The 18701-nt window shown below is 39.0% G+C and overlaps 1 protein-coding gene across 2 annotated transcripts in view; it reads left to right on the top strand.

The window, feature by feature from the left end:
* Positions 1–18701, top strand: part of SPG11 (SPG11 vesicle trafficking associated, spatacsin) — a 106086-nt gene that overhangs the window by 39590 nt on the left and 47795 nt on the right. For both annotated transcript variants that reach the window (XM_050799336.1, XM_050799335.1), the window contains exons 12-20: positions 2011–2082; positions 2454–2581; positions 2863–3038; positions 4433–4646; positions 9653–9856; positions 11682–11788; positions 14206–14351; positions 16012–16173; positions 17453–17519. In XM_050799336.1, coding sequence (XP_050655293.1) covers positions 2011–2082; positions 2454–2581; positions 2863–3038; positions 4433–4646; positions 9653–9856; positions 11682–11788; positions 14206–14351; positions 16012–16173; positions 17453–17519 — 1276 coding nt within the window. The remainder of the gene's footprint in view (positions 1–2010; positions 2083–2453; positions 2582–2862; positions 3039–4432; positions 4647–9652; positions 9857–11681; positions 11789–14205; positions 14352–16011; positions 16174–17452; positions 17520–18701) is intronic.

The following is an 18701-nucleotide window of genomic DNA, read 5'->3' as shown; positions in this document are numbered from 1 at the left end:
GTATGATGTTTTGATATGTATGTACATTGTGAAAAGATTACCACAAGTAAGCTAATTAATATATCACCTCACATAGTTATGTGTGTATATATGGTGAGAACACTTGAGATCTACTCTCAACAAATTTCGAGTATACAATGTATTATTATTAACTTTAGTTACTGTGCTGTACATAGGTCCCCAGAACTTACTTATCTTGTATCTCAAAGTTTGTACCTTTTGACCAATATCTACTCGTTCCCCTACCCCACAGTCCCTGATAATATCATTCTACTCTCTATTACTGTGAGTTCAGCTTTTTCTTAGATTCCATATATAAGTAAGAGCATGAAGAATTTGTCTTTCTGTGTCTGGCTTATTTCATTTAACACAATATCCTCCAGGTTCAGCCATGTTGTTTACAATTGCAGGTTTTCCTCTCTCTCTCTCTCTCTTTTTTTTTTTTTTTTTTTTTTTTTTTGTAGAGACAGAGTCTCACTATGTTGTCCAGGCTGGTCTCGAACTTTTGGGCTCAAGCAATCCTCCTGCCTTGGTCTCCCAAAGTGCAGAGATTATAGGCGTAAACCAGCACAATTGGTCTTTCCTTCTTTTTTTTTTTTTTTAAGGCCAAATAATATTCCTTTGTATATATACACCACATTTTCTTTATCCATTCATCTGTTGATAGACACTTAGGTTATTTCCATATCTCTTGAAGAGATTTTTAAATGGCATTTAAAAGTACTCTCTGAGCTGGGTGCAGTGGCTCACACCCGTAATCTCAGCACTTTTGGAGGCTGAGACAGGCAGATCACTTGAAGCAGGAGTTTGAGACCAGCCTGGCCAATGTGGTAAATGCTGTCTCTACTAAAAAAAACAAAAATTAGCCAGGTGGGTAATGCATGCCTGTAATCCCAGCTATTTGGGAGGCTGAGGCACGAAAATCGTTTGAACCCATGAGGCAGAGATTGCAGTGAGCTGAGATCACGCCACTGCATTCCATCCAGCCTAGGTGATGGAGCAAGATCCTGTCTCAAAAAAAAAAAAAGAAAAGAAAAGAAAAGAAAAATACTCTGTTAGACCTGGCACTTTGATTAGGAGGAGATAGTGTTTCTCATAGAAGACTTCACACATGTTGAAGCATGCATAAGAGCTCATTATTTGTTGGAGGACATTCTGTATTGTTCATGTGACCCCTTACATCTCCACTTGAACTTTCTAGTAAATTATGCCTTTGCTGGACTTTTTGCTCTATGGTTTTACTTCACATGAGAAGGGGAAGTCCTAGAAGTAAGGCTTTTAGGCTAAGCTGAGATCTAGCCCTAATCTGCATGGTTGGGGTCTTGCCCATGGTAGCTTTCAGGAGGTGCAGAGGAGTGGAACTATGTAAGAGGGATGTTGTTTGCATTGATCATTGTTTCCACTTGAATCAACATACCAGATTGCTGTCATTTTAGTCCTGTCGTAACCTAGCATTGCCTTAAATTGTTCTGTGTGCTGCCTTTGCTCTGACAAAATGCTTAAGGACTTTAGGGATAGGCAATAAATACATATAATAAATGTAGGAGGGCCAGGCAGGGTGGCTCACGCCTGTTATCTTAGCACCTTGGGATGCTGAGGCAGGAGGATCACTTGAGCCCAGGAGTTCAAGACCAGTCTGGGCAACATGAAGAAATCCCATCTCTATAAAAAATACAAAAATTAGCCAGGCATGGTGGCGCACACCTGTAGCCCCAGCTACTTGGGAGGCTGAGTCGGTAGGATCACTTTGAGCCTGGGGGTCGAGGCTGCAGTGATCTGTGATCACACCACTGTACTCCAGCCTGGGCAGCACAGTGAGACTGTCTCAAAAAGAAAAAAAAAATTAGGAAAATGAATGTTTGAAAAAGCAGAAAGGTCTTTGGAAAGCTATGGAATTCTAACAAGATAGATGTTTATAATAGGGTGTTTCTGTATCTAACACATTTTTTTATGTTCAAAATAGTTCCATTACAAAATGTAACTTTTTTTGGTTTTCTATGTTTATTTTAGGGGTTTGATGTAAAAGGCCAATTGCTCAAGATATGCTTCTACACAACTGATAAACATATACGTGACTTTTTGGTAGGTAAAGGTGAGACTATGTAGTATACATTTTCTAGAAAGCCTGCGTGAAAAACTTGGAAGAAAACCTTGGAAGAAAAACTTTAAGTAATTTTAATGTTCAACTAATATCTAATAAGTAAAAGTGTGACAACCCCTTCATCTTTTTTTTCCCCTTCATCTTTCTTAAGTGACTATTTTACATTTGTGGCAAAAGAAAATTTGTGTTTAATATACATTGACTCAAATGTTCAAAATATAATTCTTGAATGGCATATCATCTCATTACTTTTTTTCTAATCTTTAATTCTCAGCACTATCTTCTTTGATAATCTCATGACATTTTTTGCAAATGTGCTTGATTTTTGTAAAGTCACTGCTTTTTATTCAAGGTTGAAATTTTAAAAGAAAAAAATTATTTTTCTGAAAAAGAGAAAAGAACTATAGACTTCGTGCATCAAGTTGAGAAGCTTTATTTGGGACATTTCCAAGAAAATATGCAAATCCAGTCATTTCCCAGGTAGTCTCATTAGTCTCCTTTTGATAATATTAGAATACTGTAGATAGTATTTAGTTTATAATTGTTAGTGAGCGCAAGTTTCTTATGTGGAACTGAGCCTGCATTCTCCATGGAGATAAAACTTGTATCAGACAGAAGGGACTCAAGAGTTTTCTGTCATTTTAATATTTGCATAATCAGAATTATGTGTTCTCCAAAAGAGTAGATGTTCTTGAGCAGATAAAAAAGGAATGATGTCTTTTTCTCCAAAATTAAAAAACAATTTATATCACTGTTTTTAGGTATTGGATAAAGGAACAAGATTTTTTCAAGCACAAATCCGTTTTGGACTCATTCCTGAAATATGATTGTAAAGATGAATTTAACAAACAGGACCATAGAATTGTGTTAAATTGGGCTCTGTGGTGGGATCAACTAACACAGGAATCCATCATTCTCCCCAGGATAAGTCCAGAAGGCAAGTGTGAGAGAGCCTGAAATATGAGCATACTGAATGAGGATTAAATTGGGTATTGGTATTTGAATATTTTGATGTGTCTCAATTTTAGAATTCCTTTTGGGAAATAATATTCAGGTTTTTTAAAATGCAAATCATTGCATTAAGACCTCTTTCTCATCCCAGAGTTTCTGGGAGGGATTTATAATGTGCTAATAAAAGGAAAAAAAAAATAGTTAATTGAGATTTCAAGGTTGAGTTTTCATTCCAGCTTCAAAGTGACAATCTTTGTTTTTGCAAATAGTCTGGGTTTCTTGTGTAAACTGGGGATCTGTGCCATGATATAGGGGATCTGGGGCATAACTGTGGTAAACGGTAGCAATTCAGAGAGTAAAATTCTGGCTTACTATTATAGCTGAAGTTTTTGTTTATTATTTTTAATTCATCTTTTTCTTTTCATCCTTACCCTTCTGAAATAAAGTTTTTATTTATATTAAGGGAAAGAGAAGGGATAAAGAGGGTTGAACAGGTAAGTGAAATGTACAGCTAATACGTAAGTTTCATTTTAACCACCATAGTAATTAGAAGCTACATCTAGCTCTTTGGCTGTAATACTGATTTTAAAATGAACAGCGCGGCCAGGCACGATGGCTCACACCTGTAATCCCAGCACTTTGGGAAGCCGAGATGAGAAGATTGCTTGAGGCCAGGAGTTCAAGACCAGCCTAGCAACATAGTGAGACCCCCATCTCTACAGAATATATATTTTTTAAATTACCTGGGCAGCCAGGCGTGGTGGCTAACGCCTATAATGCCAGCACTTTGGGAGGCTGAGGCAGGCAAATCACCTAAGGTCAGGAGTTCAAGACCAGCTTGGCCAACATTGTGAAACCCTGCTTCTACTAAAAATACAACAATTAGCTGGGTGTGGTGGTGCATGCCTGTAATCCCAGCTACTTGGGAGGCTGAGGCAGGAGAATCACTTGAACCTGAGAGGCGGAGGTTGCAGTGAACCGAGATCTTATCACTGCACCCCAGCCTGGGCAACAGAGCGAGACTCTGTCTCGGAAAAAAAAAAAGAAAAAATTTACCTAGTCATGATGGCACATTCCTGCAGTCCCTGCTACTTGGGCAGTTGAAGTAGGAGTACCGCTTGAGCCTAGGAGGTCGAGGCTGCCGTGAGTGCACCACTGTACTCCAGCCTGGGCAACACAGCGAGACCCTGTCTCAAAAAAAAAAAAAGAAAATAGTAAAAGAAACAGAGGATTTTATATAAAATAATAAAAGAAACTGAATAATTAACATATTGTATAAATAGCTATGTCCAGATTGTTACATTTGCTCAGTAATTTAGTGTTGAGTTACATGTCAATAAACATAATTATGTTTTAAAATGTGTTTTGTTCTTCATGTAGAATACAAATCATATTCCCCTGAAGCCCTCTGGAGATACCTCACAGCTCGCCATGATTGGTTAAACATTATCTTATGGATTGGAGAATTTCAAACCCAGCATGGTTATACTTCATTTCAGCAGAACAAATGGCCCCTTCTGACTATTGATGTTATTAACCAGAATACTTCCTGTAACAACTACATGAGGAATGAAATTTTAGATAAGCTGGCCAGGTATTGTAACTGTTGAACTAATCCCCAGTGGGAAGAGTACAAGGGAAGAGCAAGAAAAAATAATGGTGTAGCATTTTCCTTTGAAAATGCCAAAAATCCAATGCAGTGCTGTTTCATATTACTATAAAATTTAAAGGGTATCATCTTACAGTGAAGTTTTAAAGTCATATTCCTATGGCCAGGCGCGATGGCTCATGCCTGTAATCCCAGCAATTTGGGAGACCAAGGCGGGCAGATCACCTGAGGTTAGGAGTTCAAGACAAGTCTGGCCAAAACCCTGTCTCTACAAAAATACAAAAATTAGCCAGGCATAATGCCAGGTAATCTCAACTACTTGGGAGGCTGAGGTTGCAGTGAGCCGAGATCGCGCCATTGCGCTCCAGCCTGGGCGACAGAGCGAGACTCCATCTCAAAAAAAAAAAAAGAACACAGGCATTTTACGTCATGTGGGTAGTAAATAAGCTCTTAAGTTCTAGTTGCAGGCTCCTCCCAAAACATTTTATGCACTTTGGTATAGAAATGTTCAGTTTTCAGTAGGGCTATAAGGAACAAGTGACAAGAGCTGAGAAGGGGATATCTTAGTATCCTGTCTCCTGTGCTTCGTATTGCTACGTGTGTGCTGTGCATGTTCTTGAAGTAAGAGAACTGCTGAATTAAGAAATAGTGAGGGGGGATAGCTCTTGAAGTGATATGAAGATTTTAAACTTCAATTCATTTAGAAAAACCTGTTAAATTGAACCATATGAACTTGCCATTTCTGTGGGTCAAAAATGGCTGAATATCAACAATTTCATATGGCTCCATTTAATCTATCTTTCTAACCTGTTGAAATAGTATAAAGAAAGCTAATAACGTGTGTTAAGTTTCTTAAACATTTTTATGTATTATTTTCTATTTATACTTACTACGGTATACTTGCAGCTGTATTTTCCTCCCCAACTTAAAGATATGGAGAGTCAGATCCAGGGATGTTAAGTGCTTTGCACAAGCCAGTTAGTTACAGATTTAAATCCCTTAGCCCCTGATTTTCTGTCTTTCTTTTTTTTTTTTTAGTAGAGACAAGGTTTCACCATGTTAGCCAGGATGGTCTCCATCTCCTGACCTCGTGATCCACCCACCTCCGCCTCCCAAAGTGCTGGGATTACAGGCGTGAGCCACTGTGCCCAGCCAGTCCCTGATTTTCTATTCATTCTTCTCTCCATTGCACTAAATGCTCTTATTTACTACTAGTAAATATTATAGAACTTGTCAGCTTACCTAATATTTTGCTTAGCATTTGGTTTTTAAATTAATGTATATATGGTTTTAGAATTATGAAATTAGTAAATTAATGAACTCTATGCCACCAGATTAAAGAAGAAAAATCATACCACCCTATTAGATACAGAAAAGCATTTGATAAAAATTCAGCCTATTTACTATCAAAACTATTGGCAAACTAAGCATAGATACAAACTCCCTTAACTTAATTGGTTTTTTTTTTTTTTTTTTTTTTTGAGATGGAGTCTTGCTGTGTCGCCCAAACTGGAGTGCAGTGGCATGATCCTGGCTCACTGCAAGCTCCGCCTCCCGGGTTCATGCCATTGTCATGCCTTAGCCTCCTGAGTAGCTGGGACTACAGGCGCCCACCACCACGCCTGGCTAATTTCTTTTTATATTTTTTGTAGAGACAGGGTTTCACCGTGTTAGCCAGGATGGTCTCAATTTCCTGACCTTGTGATTCGCCTGCCTTGGCCTCCCAAAGTGCTAGGATTACAGGCGTGAGCCACCGCGCCCAGCGTTTTTTTTTTTTTTTTTTTTTTTTTTTTTTTTTTTTGAGACGGAGTCTCACTCTGTCACCCAAGATGGAGTGCAGTGGCACTGTCTCGGTGTCTCGGCTCACTGCAAGCTCCGCCTCCCAGGTTCACCTCATTCTCCTGCCTCAGCCTCCTCAGTAGCTGGGACTACAGGCACCTGCCACCACACCTAGCTAATTTTTTTTTTTTTTTTTTTTTTTTTTTTTTGTATTTTTAGTAGAGACGAGGTTTCACCGTGTTAGCCAGGTTGGTCTTGATCTCCTGACCTCGTGATCCACCTGCCTCAGCCTCCCAAAGTGCTGGGATTACAGGCGTGAGCCATCACGCCTGGCCTAAACTCCCTTAACTGAAAAGGGGTATCTAGAAAAATCCTTTTAGCCAACATCATACTTACTAGTGAAACACTGTGAGCATTCTCTTTAGATTTGGAGAAAGACAAGCCTGCTACCAAGTTGATCTTTAAATATAGTGCAATCTCAGTAAAAATCCCAGCCGTTTTTTTTTTTTTTTTTTTTGTATGTGTGTGTGGATTATGACATGCTGATTGTAAATATTTATATAGAAATTAGAGGGTCTGCTGGGCGTGGTGGCTCACACCTGTAATCCCAGCACTTTGGGAGGCTGAGGCAGGCAGATAACTTGAGGTCAGGATTTGAGACCAGCATGAACAGCATAATGAAACCTCGTCTCTACTGAAAATACAAAAATTAGCTGGGCATGGTGGCGCTTGCTTGTAATCCCAGCTACTCGGAAGGCTGAGGCAGGAGGATCACTTGAACTCAGAAGGTGGGGGTTGCAGTGAGCCAAGATCAAGCCACTGAACTCCATCCAGCCTGGGAGACAGAGTGAGACTCCATCTCAAAAAAAACAACAACAAAAATAAATTAGAGGGTCAAGAAGAGCCCTGAAAAAGAACTTGCCCTGCCAGATATCAAAACTTATTCTAAAGCTGTATCAGTTAAGATAGTGAGAGTATTGGTGCTGGGGTAGAGATCAGAAGTGTGAGCATAGAAACAGACCTATACCTGTATGATCATTTTACATATGACAGAGGAGGTCCTGCACAAGAGTGGGGAAAGAACCATCTTTTTGATAATGGGGCTGGAATAACTGAATAGCTATATGGGGAAAAAATATAATTAGATTCCCCTCCTACCGTATATTGTACATTAAATCAGTTCTGGGTAGATGTTAACACCTAAATGTCAAATGTGAAAGTATAAAATTTGGAAAATGCTATAAGAGAATACCTTCACAACCTTGGGAGTAGTAGGATATATGCTTTCTAAAAGGCCTAAAGGGGCAAAGATCTGTCACTGAGACCAAGAGAGCTGCCTGACAAGAGTTGTGATCCTTAGTGTAGGGTGTCAGCCAAGCTGTAGTCACCCAGCACAGAGAGAGCCAGGGTATTTCCTCTTATCTCCTGATGGAGCCCTCCCATTGGGTGAACTAAAACAGAAGTCTGAGGACACTGGAGTCTTGTAGTAGAACCCATAGAGGTGAGCCTCCAGGAACACAGAGTAGGGTGACGCAGAGTAGAGCTTGGATCTGAGGAGAAGGATACCAGCACATAGCTTCTCACAAAAGAGGAAGCACAAATGGCTAGTAAACAGGAAAAGATGCTCTTCCTCATTTGTAGGTAAGGAAATGCAAATTTATTTTACCCGAAATTTAGGAACAACTAAAATGGACCTCAGTGTTTCACTAGTAAGTATGATGCTGGCTAGAAAGATTTTTCTAGATATGCCTTTTAAGTTAAGGGAGTTTGCATCTATGTTTAGTTTGCCAATAGTTTTTATCATAAATATGGCTAAATTTTCTCAATGGTAGAGTGGATAAATATGGTATATTCATACAATGGAATACTGTATAATAATGAAAAATAACAAACTATACCCAGAGGTATCAACATGGCTAAATCACACAATGTTGGGTAGAAGAAATAAGGTAGAGAACAATATATCCAGAATGTTCCACATAATACAAAGTTCAAAATACGCAAAATCTTAAATTATTTGGGATTACATATAGGTGTAATAAAACTGTGAATAAAAGTAAAAGGGCCACAGTGGCTCACACCTGTAATCCCAACACTTTGGGAGGCCTATGCAGGAGGATTGCTTGAGTCCAGGAGTTCAAGACCAGCCAGGACAACATAGACCTCGTCCCTACAAAAAAATTTAAAAACTGAGTGTGGTGGCACATACCTGTCATCCCAGATACTCAGAAGGCTGAGGTAGGAGGATCAGTTGAGCCCAGGAGGCGGAGCTTGCAGTGAGCTGAGATGGCACCACTGCATTCCAGCCTGGGTGACAGAGCAAAACCCTGCCCCCCAAAAAAAAACTACTAAAAAATACAAAAAACTAGCTGGGCAAGGTGGCGGGCGCCTGTAGTCCCAGCTACTCGGGAGGCTGAGGCAGGAGAATGGCGTAAACCGGAGAGGCGGAGCTTGCAGTGAGCTGAGATCCGGCCACTGCACTCCAGCCTGGGCGACAGAGAGAGACTCTGTCTCAAAAAAGCAAACAAACAAACAAAAAACTACTAAAAAAATTAAAAAAAAAAAAAAGTATGGGAATGACTATCATAAAAGTCAGGATAGTGGCTACCTCCGGAGGTAGCAAAGGGCATGCAGTGGGGGAGGAATACACCAAGGGCTTATAATGTTCTATAATTAGGTTAGTGGTTCCATGATGTTTCTATAAACTCCATATACAGGTGTGTGTTTTCTTTACTCCTTTGGTATATATGATGTAACAGTAACTTTGTAAAAAGTAATATTTACATGCAGATTTCTATTCTTGTTCAGTAGTTGGTCTATTTAAATTATTCTGATGTAGCATGATGATTTTGTTTGAATATTTTGGTGAATTTCTCAGTGCTTAGAGCATCCAGCTTCAAGGGTTAACCACTGTTGCTATACTGGGTAATGGTTCCTGTCAAAAACCAAAAAATGGAAATAGCTTGATTTAGATTTTTAAAATAATAAAGATAATTTGAGTCTGTCATTACTACTTTTAAATACTACAGTGGTGCAGAAAATTTTATTAGAAATCCGCAAAATATGTGTCAGAGATCATATAGAGTAAGAAGTGGCAGCATTAATTTGTCAATGCTTATTTTTAAGTAATTGAGACTTAAACTGTGGACGTGATTTGGTCTACTCTGAACATAGCGACTTTTTAACTTGCCATCCTGTAAATCTGTCCATAGGAATGGGATTTTTCTGGCATCTGAACTGGAAGACTTTGAATGCTTCCTCCTAAGACTGAGCCGTATTGGAGGTGTAATACAGGATACCCTCCCTGTTCAAAACTACAAGACCAAAGAAGGTTGGGATTTCCATTCTCAATTCATTCTCTATTGTTTGGAGCACAGTCTGCAGCATCTTCTTTATGTCTACCTTGACTGTTACAAGTGAGTACTGAGAATGCATTTGTCCTTGATCAGGTCTTCACATTTTCTCTTTGCATATGACTCCTGAACGTGACTTTTAGGAAAATAGTAAGCATTCACACGAGGAATACCGATCTTTTTGAAGTAGTTTTCTCCATCTCAACAACTGATACATCTTTGAGTTCAGTATTACATTCAGCAAAATGCTTATGTGTTTTTTTGGTGATATTAATTCTGTAGTATCTCTGTTAACCTTTTAAATAATTTGACTTTAGAATACAATTAAAGAAATGCTTTAAAAGGTTTGAGAGGAAGATTCTAAAGTTTCACTTGGAGTTTACTTTGATACTTTGTTTACCAAGAGAATGCTAAATGACTTTGATTTCATAGCAAGGTGTATTTCACTTCAAGGTATATTAGATATGCTCTAAAATTTATATTTATATAGACACACACACACAGAGAAAGAAAGAGCAATACATCAGTATATGTCTACCTAAGATTAACCTGCAGAATCATATCTGTGCCCAGTGTTAATTGCTATTGGGTCAGTAATAACAATAACAATAGAAGTAGTCTTTAATATATGAGTGTTTACAATGTTATCACTAAACTAAGTAGTTTATAAGGATTATCTCATTTAATCTTCACAAAAACTCTATGGGGTAGTTACTCGCATCTCCATTTTACAGATGAAGAAACAGGCTTTGAGAGAGACTAAGTATCTTACTTAAGGCACACAGCTAATAAGTGGAAGAGCTGATTTAATTCTACTTAATTTTTATTCCAGAGCCCACATTTGTACACTCATAGGCAGCATTTTTATTTTACTTATTTTGTGTAGTAAAGACTAGAAATTGGCCGGGCACAGTGGCTCACATCTGTAATCCCAGCACTTTGGGAGGCCAAGGCAGGAGAATCACTTTAGCCCAAAGGTTCAAGACCAGCCTGGGCAATGTAGTGGGTCTTCTTCTTTACAAAGAAGTGAAAAATCAGCCAGGCATAGTGGCACACACCTGTAGTCCCAGCTACCTGGGAAGCTGAGGTGGGAGGATTGCTTGAGCCTAGGAGGTCTGGGCTGCAGTGAGCCATGTTTGCGCCACTGCACTCCAGCCTGGACAATACAGTGAGACCTGGTCTCAAAAAAAGAAAAAAAAACAGACTAGGAGTTTTTGATGTGTCATATCATTAGTCTTACTTAGAAATGTTGTCTCCAAAGCTACTGGCAAGAGAACAGATTTAAGAGCTGTATTTTCAAAGTATGTATTCTGAGCCATAATTCCTCAGTTGTAACCTCTCTGTAGTTGTGTAAGCTTTTTATTTGTATTTTATTTTGAGACAGTCTCACTCTGTCACTCAGACTGGAGTGCAGTGGCACAATCATGGCTCATTGCAGCCTCAAACTCCTGGGCTCAAGCAATTCCCCCACCCCAGCCTCCCAAGTAACTGGAACTATAGGCGCACACCAGCACACCTGGCTTGTAAGAGTTTTTAAAAAGCCTCTTATTAAGTTTGAATATGCTAAAAAGTCTTTGCTGTAAAAACCAATAAAATATGAAGTATCTTAAAGTACAAGGTATCTATTAATCTGACAAGGAGTTGGTTAAATTTCCTCATGGTAGTGAACATATGATGTCTCTAAAATCTCTTGTCTCTGAAATTGTCTGTTTCCAGATCATGAAGAATATGTAAAATACAACACAAGAGTGGGAGTATTTTGTGTTATATTTACTTTTTAATTCCAAGATTCTTTTTTTAAATGCTAATCATCACCTGAGCAAACATGGTTGTAATTGTCTTATCCTGTATGTTAACCAAAGAAGTTTTTTGTTTGTTTTATATACAGACTTAGTCCTGAAAATTGTCCCTTTTTGGAAAAAAAAGAGTTACATGAAGCACACCCTTGGTTTGAATTTTTAGTTCAGTGTCGACAAGTTGCCAGTAATTTAACAGGTATGGGTATACTGTATTAAACACAGAAACTTTCTTTGGATCAATCACTGGTCTGTTGAATGGTATTAAACTTGTGAACTCTTTTAAATAAATTATTTGGCTGTGGTCAACTATCTGAATGTAATCTAGGCTCACACTTTAGGTAAGAAGTAGAAGGCCAAAAAGGTTAGCTGCCAGCCAGCCAAGAAAAGCTAGACCTGGAGCAAAGACTTTACCTGGTTTTGTCCCCTTCCCCTTAGCATCGTGCTCTAGGATTTCCCTTGTCCCACCAGTTTGTCAGAGGCTGAATTCCTGCTCTCTGGTCGACTGGCACCCTTTTTCCATGAAGAAGTGGTCTGTCTTCCAGATCCCTGTTTTGAATATTTTAGTAAGGAACTCCAAATGGAGTTAAAAGAAATCCATAGTATGTGTGAGATTGTTGTGTCCTCTGCAGTGGAGCTGCTGATGTAGAGGCTTACTCTGGTTGTAATCAGACAGAAAAGCCTTGTTACCCCTGAGGACTTAGCTGGTGTTATCCCAGAAACAGGGAAAAGGGGACAGGCTGAATGACCACAGACAAGGAATGTCAGCAGTCTTTCAGTTACATATAATGTCCAGTTTCTCTCGAAATGCAGAATTTTTTCATAATGTAGGTTTTGTTTTCTGGTTTTGCATGCTGATTATGAAGTAATATATGTTCATTGCTTAAAAAAAAAATTAGAAACCACAGACAGCTATCAAGAAGGTAATACTGGCCAGGTGTGATGGCTCACACCTGTAATCCCAGTGCTTTGGGAAGGAAAGTGGAAGGATCACTTGAGGATAGGAGTGCAAGACCAGCCTGGGCAACATAGTAAGACCCTGTCTCTACAAAAGATTTTTAAAAATTAGGTGTGGTGGCATGCTCCTGTAATCCCAGCAATGTGGGAGGCTGAGATGGGAGGATCACTTGAGCCCTGGGGTTAGAGGATGCAGTGAGCCATGATTGTGTCACTGCACTCCAGCCTGGTTGACAGAGCAAGACCCTGTCTCTCTTTAAAAAATAAATAAATTAATTAATTAATTAAAAAGTAATACCTCCATGGGTAGCCTTGGTACATAGGAAAATAACCACCCGTAGGTAACCACTGATAATATTTTAATGTATTTTGTTCCAGTTATTTTCACTGTACTTTTTAAAAACCTAGTCTCTATTGTATTTCATTCACCTAACAAATATTTATTGAGCTCCTACCTTGTGACAGAATATTGTACAACAAGAAACATCTGTGTTTTTATATACTGCTTTTTTGTGTAATATTATAACAGAATTTTCCCACATTCTTAAAGACAATGACCATTTTAAATGTTTACATAATATTTCATTGTATGGATATACCCTTATTTAATTTACTGTTCTCTCATTTTCTGACGAGGCCATTTTCCATTTATTATAAATAATAGTCTTGAACATATTTCAATATAAAGTTTTGTCCTTATTTCAGATTATTTTCTTAGTACAGATAGGTTTTGGGATATAAAACTATTGGGTCAAAGGTTATACATGTTTTTAAGGTTCTTGCTGTAGGACCGGATTGCTTTCCAAGGGAGTTGTACAGTTTTATGATTTTATTGTAAGTCCCAGTCTCTACTCACTGTGACCAGCTCTAATGCTTGATGATTTTTTTAAAATTATTGCTAATTTGATAGGTAGTATATGGCATCTAATTAATTTGCATTTCTTTGTTGCTAGTGAATTATGTACTTTTATGTGTCAGGCATTTATATTTCCTCCTTCATAAATTGGTTATTTCTTTTGCCCATTTACCTGTTAGAGTCAGTATTTTTGGCATTGATTTGGATGAGCTCTTTGTTGAGGACAAACTCAGCAACTCTTTAGGTTGTCATTTGTTATAATTTTTCTCTCAGTTCATTGTTACTTTTTTTTTTTTTTTTTTTTTTTTGAGACGGAGTCTCGCTCTGTCACCCAGGCTGGAGTGCAGTGGCCGGATCTCAGCTCACTGCAAGCTCCGCCTCCCAGGTTTACGCCATTCTCCTGCCTCAGCCTCCCAAGTAGCTGGGACTACAGGCGTCCACCACTTCGCCCGGCTAGTTTTTTGTATTTTTAGTAGAGACGGGGTTTCACCGTATTAGCCAGGATGGTCTCGATCTCCTGACCTCATGATCCGCCCGTCTCGGCCTCGCAAAGTGCTGGGATTACAGGCTTGAGCCACCGCGCCCGGCCCATTGTTACCTTTTAATTGTCTTTGAATAGAAGTTTTTATTTTTGTGTAGACAAATCTTTCATTTTTCCCCTCTGTGATGTTTTCCCATTGCTTTTACACTTAGGAAGTCCTTTTTTTTTTTTCACTGTAGATAGAGTTAAAAATTTATATTATTTTTCTCACATTTATGTAATTCTTAATTTAGTATTTATCTCTCTGTCTTTTATTTTCCAGATCCCAAACTGATCTTCCAGGCTAGCCTCGCAAATGCTCAGATTTTGATTCCCACCAATCAGGCCAGTGTAAGCAGTATGCTATTGGAAGGACATACCCTCCTGGCCCTTGCTACTACAATGTATTCTCCTGGGGGTGTCAGCCAGGTATGGATAGCACTTTACAACAAAATGGGACTGATTTTTAAATTTAGCAGAATTATCTATGGATTGTCTAGATCTCAGTTGATATTAAAATATAACTATATTCAAGTATTTCATTAGATTAAAGAGCAGAGGACAAGGCTGAATTTTAAGATTTTATATCTCAGCCCGGTGCAGTGTCTCACTCCTGTAATCCCAGCATTTTGGGAGGTCGAGGCAAGCAGATCACTTGAGGTCAGGAGTTTGAGACCAGCCTGGTTAACATGGTGAAACACTGTCTCTACTAAAAATAGAAAAAACTTAGCTGGGCATCTTGGCACATGCCTGTAATCCCAGCTACTTGGGAGGCTGAAGCATGAGAATCACTTGAACCTGAGAAGCGGAGGTTGCAGTGAGCCAGGACTGCGCCACTGCATTCCAGCCTGGGCAACAGAGCGGGACTCTGTCTCAAAAAAAAAAAAAAAAAAAAAAAAAAAAAATTTTTGATATCTACAATTTAAAGGGAATGAAGCCAGGCGCATTGGCTCATTTTTGTAATCCCAGCCCTTTGGAAGGCCAGGGTAGATGGATCACTTGCATACAAGAGTTTGAGACCAGCAACATGACGAAACCTCCGTCTCTACAAAAAAAATTTGTTTTAATTAACTGGACATGACCGGGCACGGTGGCTCACGCCTGTAATCCCAGCACTTTGGGAGGCCGAGGCGGGTGGATCACTTGAGGTCGGGAGTTCAAGACCAGCCTGGCCAACGTGCTGAAATGCCATCTCTACTAAAAATACAAAAATTACACTGCACTTCAGCCTGGGTGACAAAGTGAGACCCTGTCTCAAAAAAAAAAAAAAAGCTGGGTGGGGGTGGGGAGGGGAATGAATATGTTATGTAGAGATCCTTTTTTCCCTTTAGTTTGTTTTCCAATACTCCAGATTTGTTTTCAGAATACAATTAGGATCTGCTTGCTTCAGGGAGTAAGAATACTTTAGATCTGTGGCTTGGTAATTATTCTGTACTATTTGCCCTCTTAGGTCAAAGGAAACCATAATCTTCAGCTACCCATATAAACTTTATTGAGGGACCTAATGGAAATGTGCCCATCTTTGCTTTTTAGAAGTAGAGTGGCCTGTTTAGAGGGAAATTAAGAATGTTGTTTAATATCGAATCTTCAAAAGTTTCTTACTGGTGCTAGCTTAACTTAATACCACCTTTTTTAGATTGTTGCAGTATACCTTACATGACTATTTAATTGTCTATTTTTAATCACCTGTCAGAAATTAGGGTCATAGGATAACTTTAGAGTTGAGTGAGAAGTCATCTAGTAGTTTGTAAATATTTTAAAATATATATTATTGAATTAAATATTGGCAGAGCTGTTTTTCAAACAATTTCTATACAACTTGAAAACCACTGATCTAGCTGAACTTCCTAATTTTGCAGCTGGGGAAACAAAGACCTGATATTAAATATCTAGCTAAGGTCACATAGCCAGTTTGTTTCAGAACCAGAACAAGAACTGTTAACTTATGACTACTTGTCTAATGCCATATTCACTACCACATACTCTTCTCAAGCTAATCTTGTTTCACAGGGTTCTTGTGAAAAAAAGACTTAAACTTTGAGAAGAGAAAAATGCTGCTCTCCAACCTGTTATCTGTCTTTTTACTTAGGTTGTTCAGAATGAAGAAAATGAAAACTGTTTGAAGAAAGTGGATCCCCAGCTTTTGAAGATGGCATTAACTCCTTACCCCAAGCTAAAAACTGCTCTCTTCCCACAGTGCACTCCTCCTAGTGTCCTGCCATCTGATATTACACTCTACCACCTTATTCAGGTACAGTATTTAGGTGGTCAATATTTAGGTCTGATAGACCTAAATATTCAGCCAGGAAAACAGAAATCACTCTAGATCTTTCAACTGGAGGGCATTTAACGTAGGGAATTACTTATACAGCATCATAGCAGAATGGAGAAACCAAACGCGATAGTGAGACAACCCCAGATAACAAAACAGGAAGCCATGTTCTTGCACCCCTAAGGCTGCAAAAACAATGCAAAAAAGTGGTGTTACCAGAACCCAGAAGCTGGAGCCATTTCTGGGAATTAAACTAACAACCAGACTGCCTAATGGGAAGTGGGAACATAGAGTATGGAGGTAGATGCCCCAGGAAAATGCAGGGGGGGAATATCTTGACTTCTCTCTTCCCATCTTTAGTCTCCCACAGTGTCTTTGTGGCTATATTTATCTGGTAGCCAAAGGGCAAAGGAGCTTGGGAAATGTAGTTTCCTGCAATGCTGAGCAGAGTGGGAAGGGTGGAGGTGGGTCAGAGCAAACAGTTGACCAACATACCTGTCTGCTGCTTTCATCAAAAGCATTCTATTCTGCCACTTGTAACTTCTGACTATCTCTTCTCAATGAATCAGGGATGTTTGTTTAAATCAATGCTTTTTAATCTTTTTCAGAACCTCTAAGAATGTAAGAAAGCTACAAACCCTCTACCCAGAAAAATTACACATATGCATATAATTTTGCTTACATTTCAAAGTGATTCACAGACTCCCTGAAGCCTAGTCAGGGACCCTCGGTTAAGAACACCTTCCTTTGCCTATTTCTCATTTCAAAAGGCTTTTCCTTTTTTCCCTGAATACACATATTCTCCTAGTATCTATAAGGTTTATAGCATAAGGTTTATAATTCTATAAAGGAGCCGGGTGCGGTGGCTCATGTCTGTAGTCCCAACACTTTGGGAGGCCAAGTTGGGCGGATCACCTGAGGTCAGGAGTTCGAAAGCAGCCTAGCCAACATAGTGAAACCCCATCTCTACTAAAAATACAACAATTAGGCAGGCATGGTGGCACGTGCCTATAGTCCCAGCTACTCGGGAGGCTGAGGCAGGAGAATTGGTAGAACCCAGGAGGCGGAGGTTGCAGTGAGCTGAGGTTGCACCATTGTACTCTGGCTGTGTTCAAAGAATTTATGTCCAGAACGATAAGCTTTAAATTGCCTTGGAAAAGGGGAAGCAGACTACCTCTGAAGTCCTTTCATATAATTTTGTTTACCTATTTTAGAATCAATGAATTTCTAATTCTGTTTAACTTTTCCCTTTTTTCAGTCATTATCACCCTTTGATCCTAGCAGATTGTTTGGCTGGCAGTCTGCTAACACACTAGCTATAGGAGGTAAGTCATCATGGGTACTTCTTGAGACATGTTTTAGCAATGTTAACTATAGAAGTTAATATATGTAAAGCCAATCTAGTTTTCTCATTGCTTTTTATTTTAAAAGTAAAGGTGTATTCCAAAGGAAAAATAGTTCGCAGAAGACAGAATTGAAAACATATTGTGAGTTAAAAGTCAATGTATTAGGTTACTAGTGCTGTACTTGCTGAAAAAGGTAATGTGTAACTATTTGATTATATTTCTTCCTTTCAAAAAATTATTCTTCATTTCCAGTATAGTATCATAAAAATTAAAAGCATAGGTGTCAGCATTAAACAAATCTTGGCCCTACCATACCTGTGTGACCTTGGTCATGTGATCTAACCTCTGTGTGACCTTGGTCATGTGATCTAACCTCTTTAGTTCTCTATGAAATGAGGTTAATCACAGTGACCACCTAACACATTACTATGAGAATAAAAGGAGGCAAGGCATTTAAGTACCAGATTCACACACATTGCTGTCGTATAAATACCATAAGACTTTCTCTGATTTATTTTTTTCTGTTCTTAAACTGTTTTTTCTATTTCTCTTTTATCTTTAATATCATGTTATCTGTGGTGCCTCTGCCTATATTACCCTAAATTAGGCTTTGCATTAGTACTTTGTACATAGTATATACCCAATAAATATCTGTTGACATAAATAAAAATGAATTTCTTAATGTATATGTTTTATAAGTTCAAATTTTGATATATAGAATTTACCTCGTGCCCAGAGTCCAGTGTATGCCAAGCCTACAGTAGATGTTCAGTAAATGTTTGTTGAGTGCTGAAAAAAGTAGTGCTTATTGCATTTATCGAATAGAAATACCCTTTCTCGGCCGGGCGTGGTGGCTCAAGCCTGTAATCCCAGCCCTTTGGGAGGCCGAGACGGGCGGATCACGAGGTCAGGAGATCGAGACCATCCTGGCTAACACGGTGAAACCCCGTCTCTACTAAAAATACAAAAAAAAACTAGCCGGGCTCGGTGGCGGGCGCCTGTAGTCCCAGCTACTCGAGAGGCTGAGGCAGGAGAATGGCTTAAACCCGGGAGGCGGAGCTTGCAGTGAGCTGAAATCCGGCCACTGCACTCCAGCCTGGGTGACAGAGCGAGACTCCGTCTCAAAAAAAAAAAAAAAAAAAAAAACAAAAAACAACCCTT

This window comes from Macaca thibetana, chromosome 7 (assembly GCF_024542745.1).
Source record: "Macaca thibetana thibetana isolate TM-01 chromosome 7, ASM2454274v1, whole genome shotgun sequence".
Classification (NCBI taxonomy): Eukaryota; Metazoa; Chordata; class Mammalia; order Primates; family Cercopithecidae; genus Macaca; species Macaca thibetana.
Note: the sequence above shows the minus strand (reverse complement) of the source record. Positions and strands in the feature narration are given on the sequence as shown.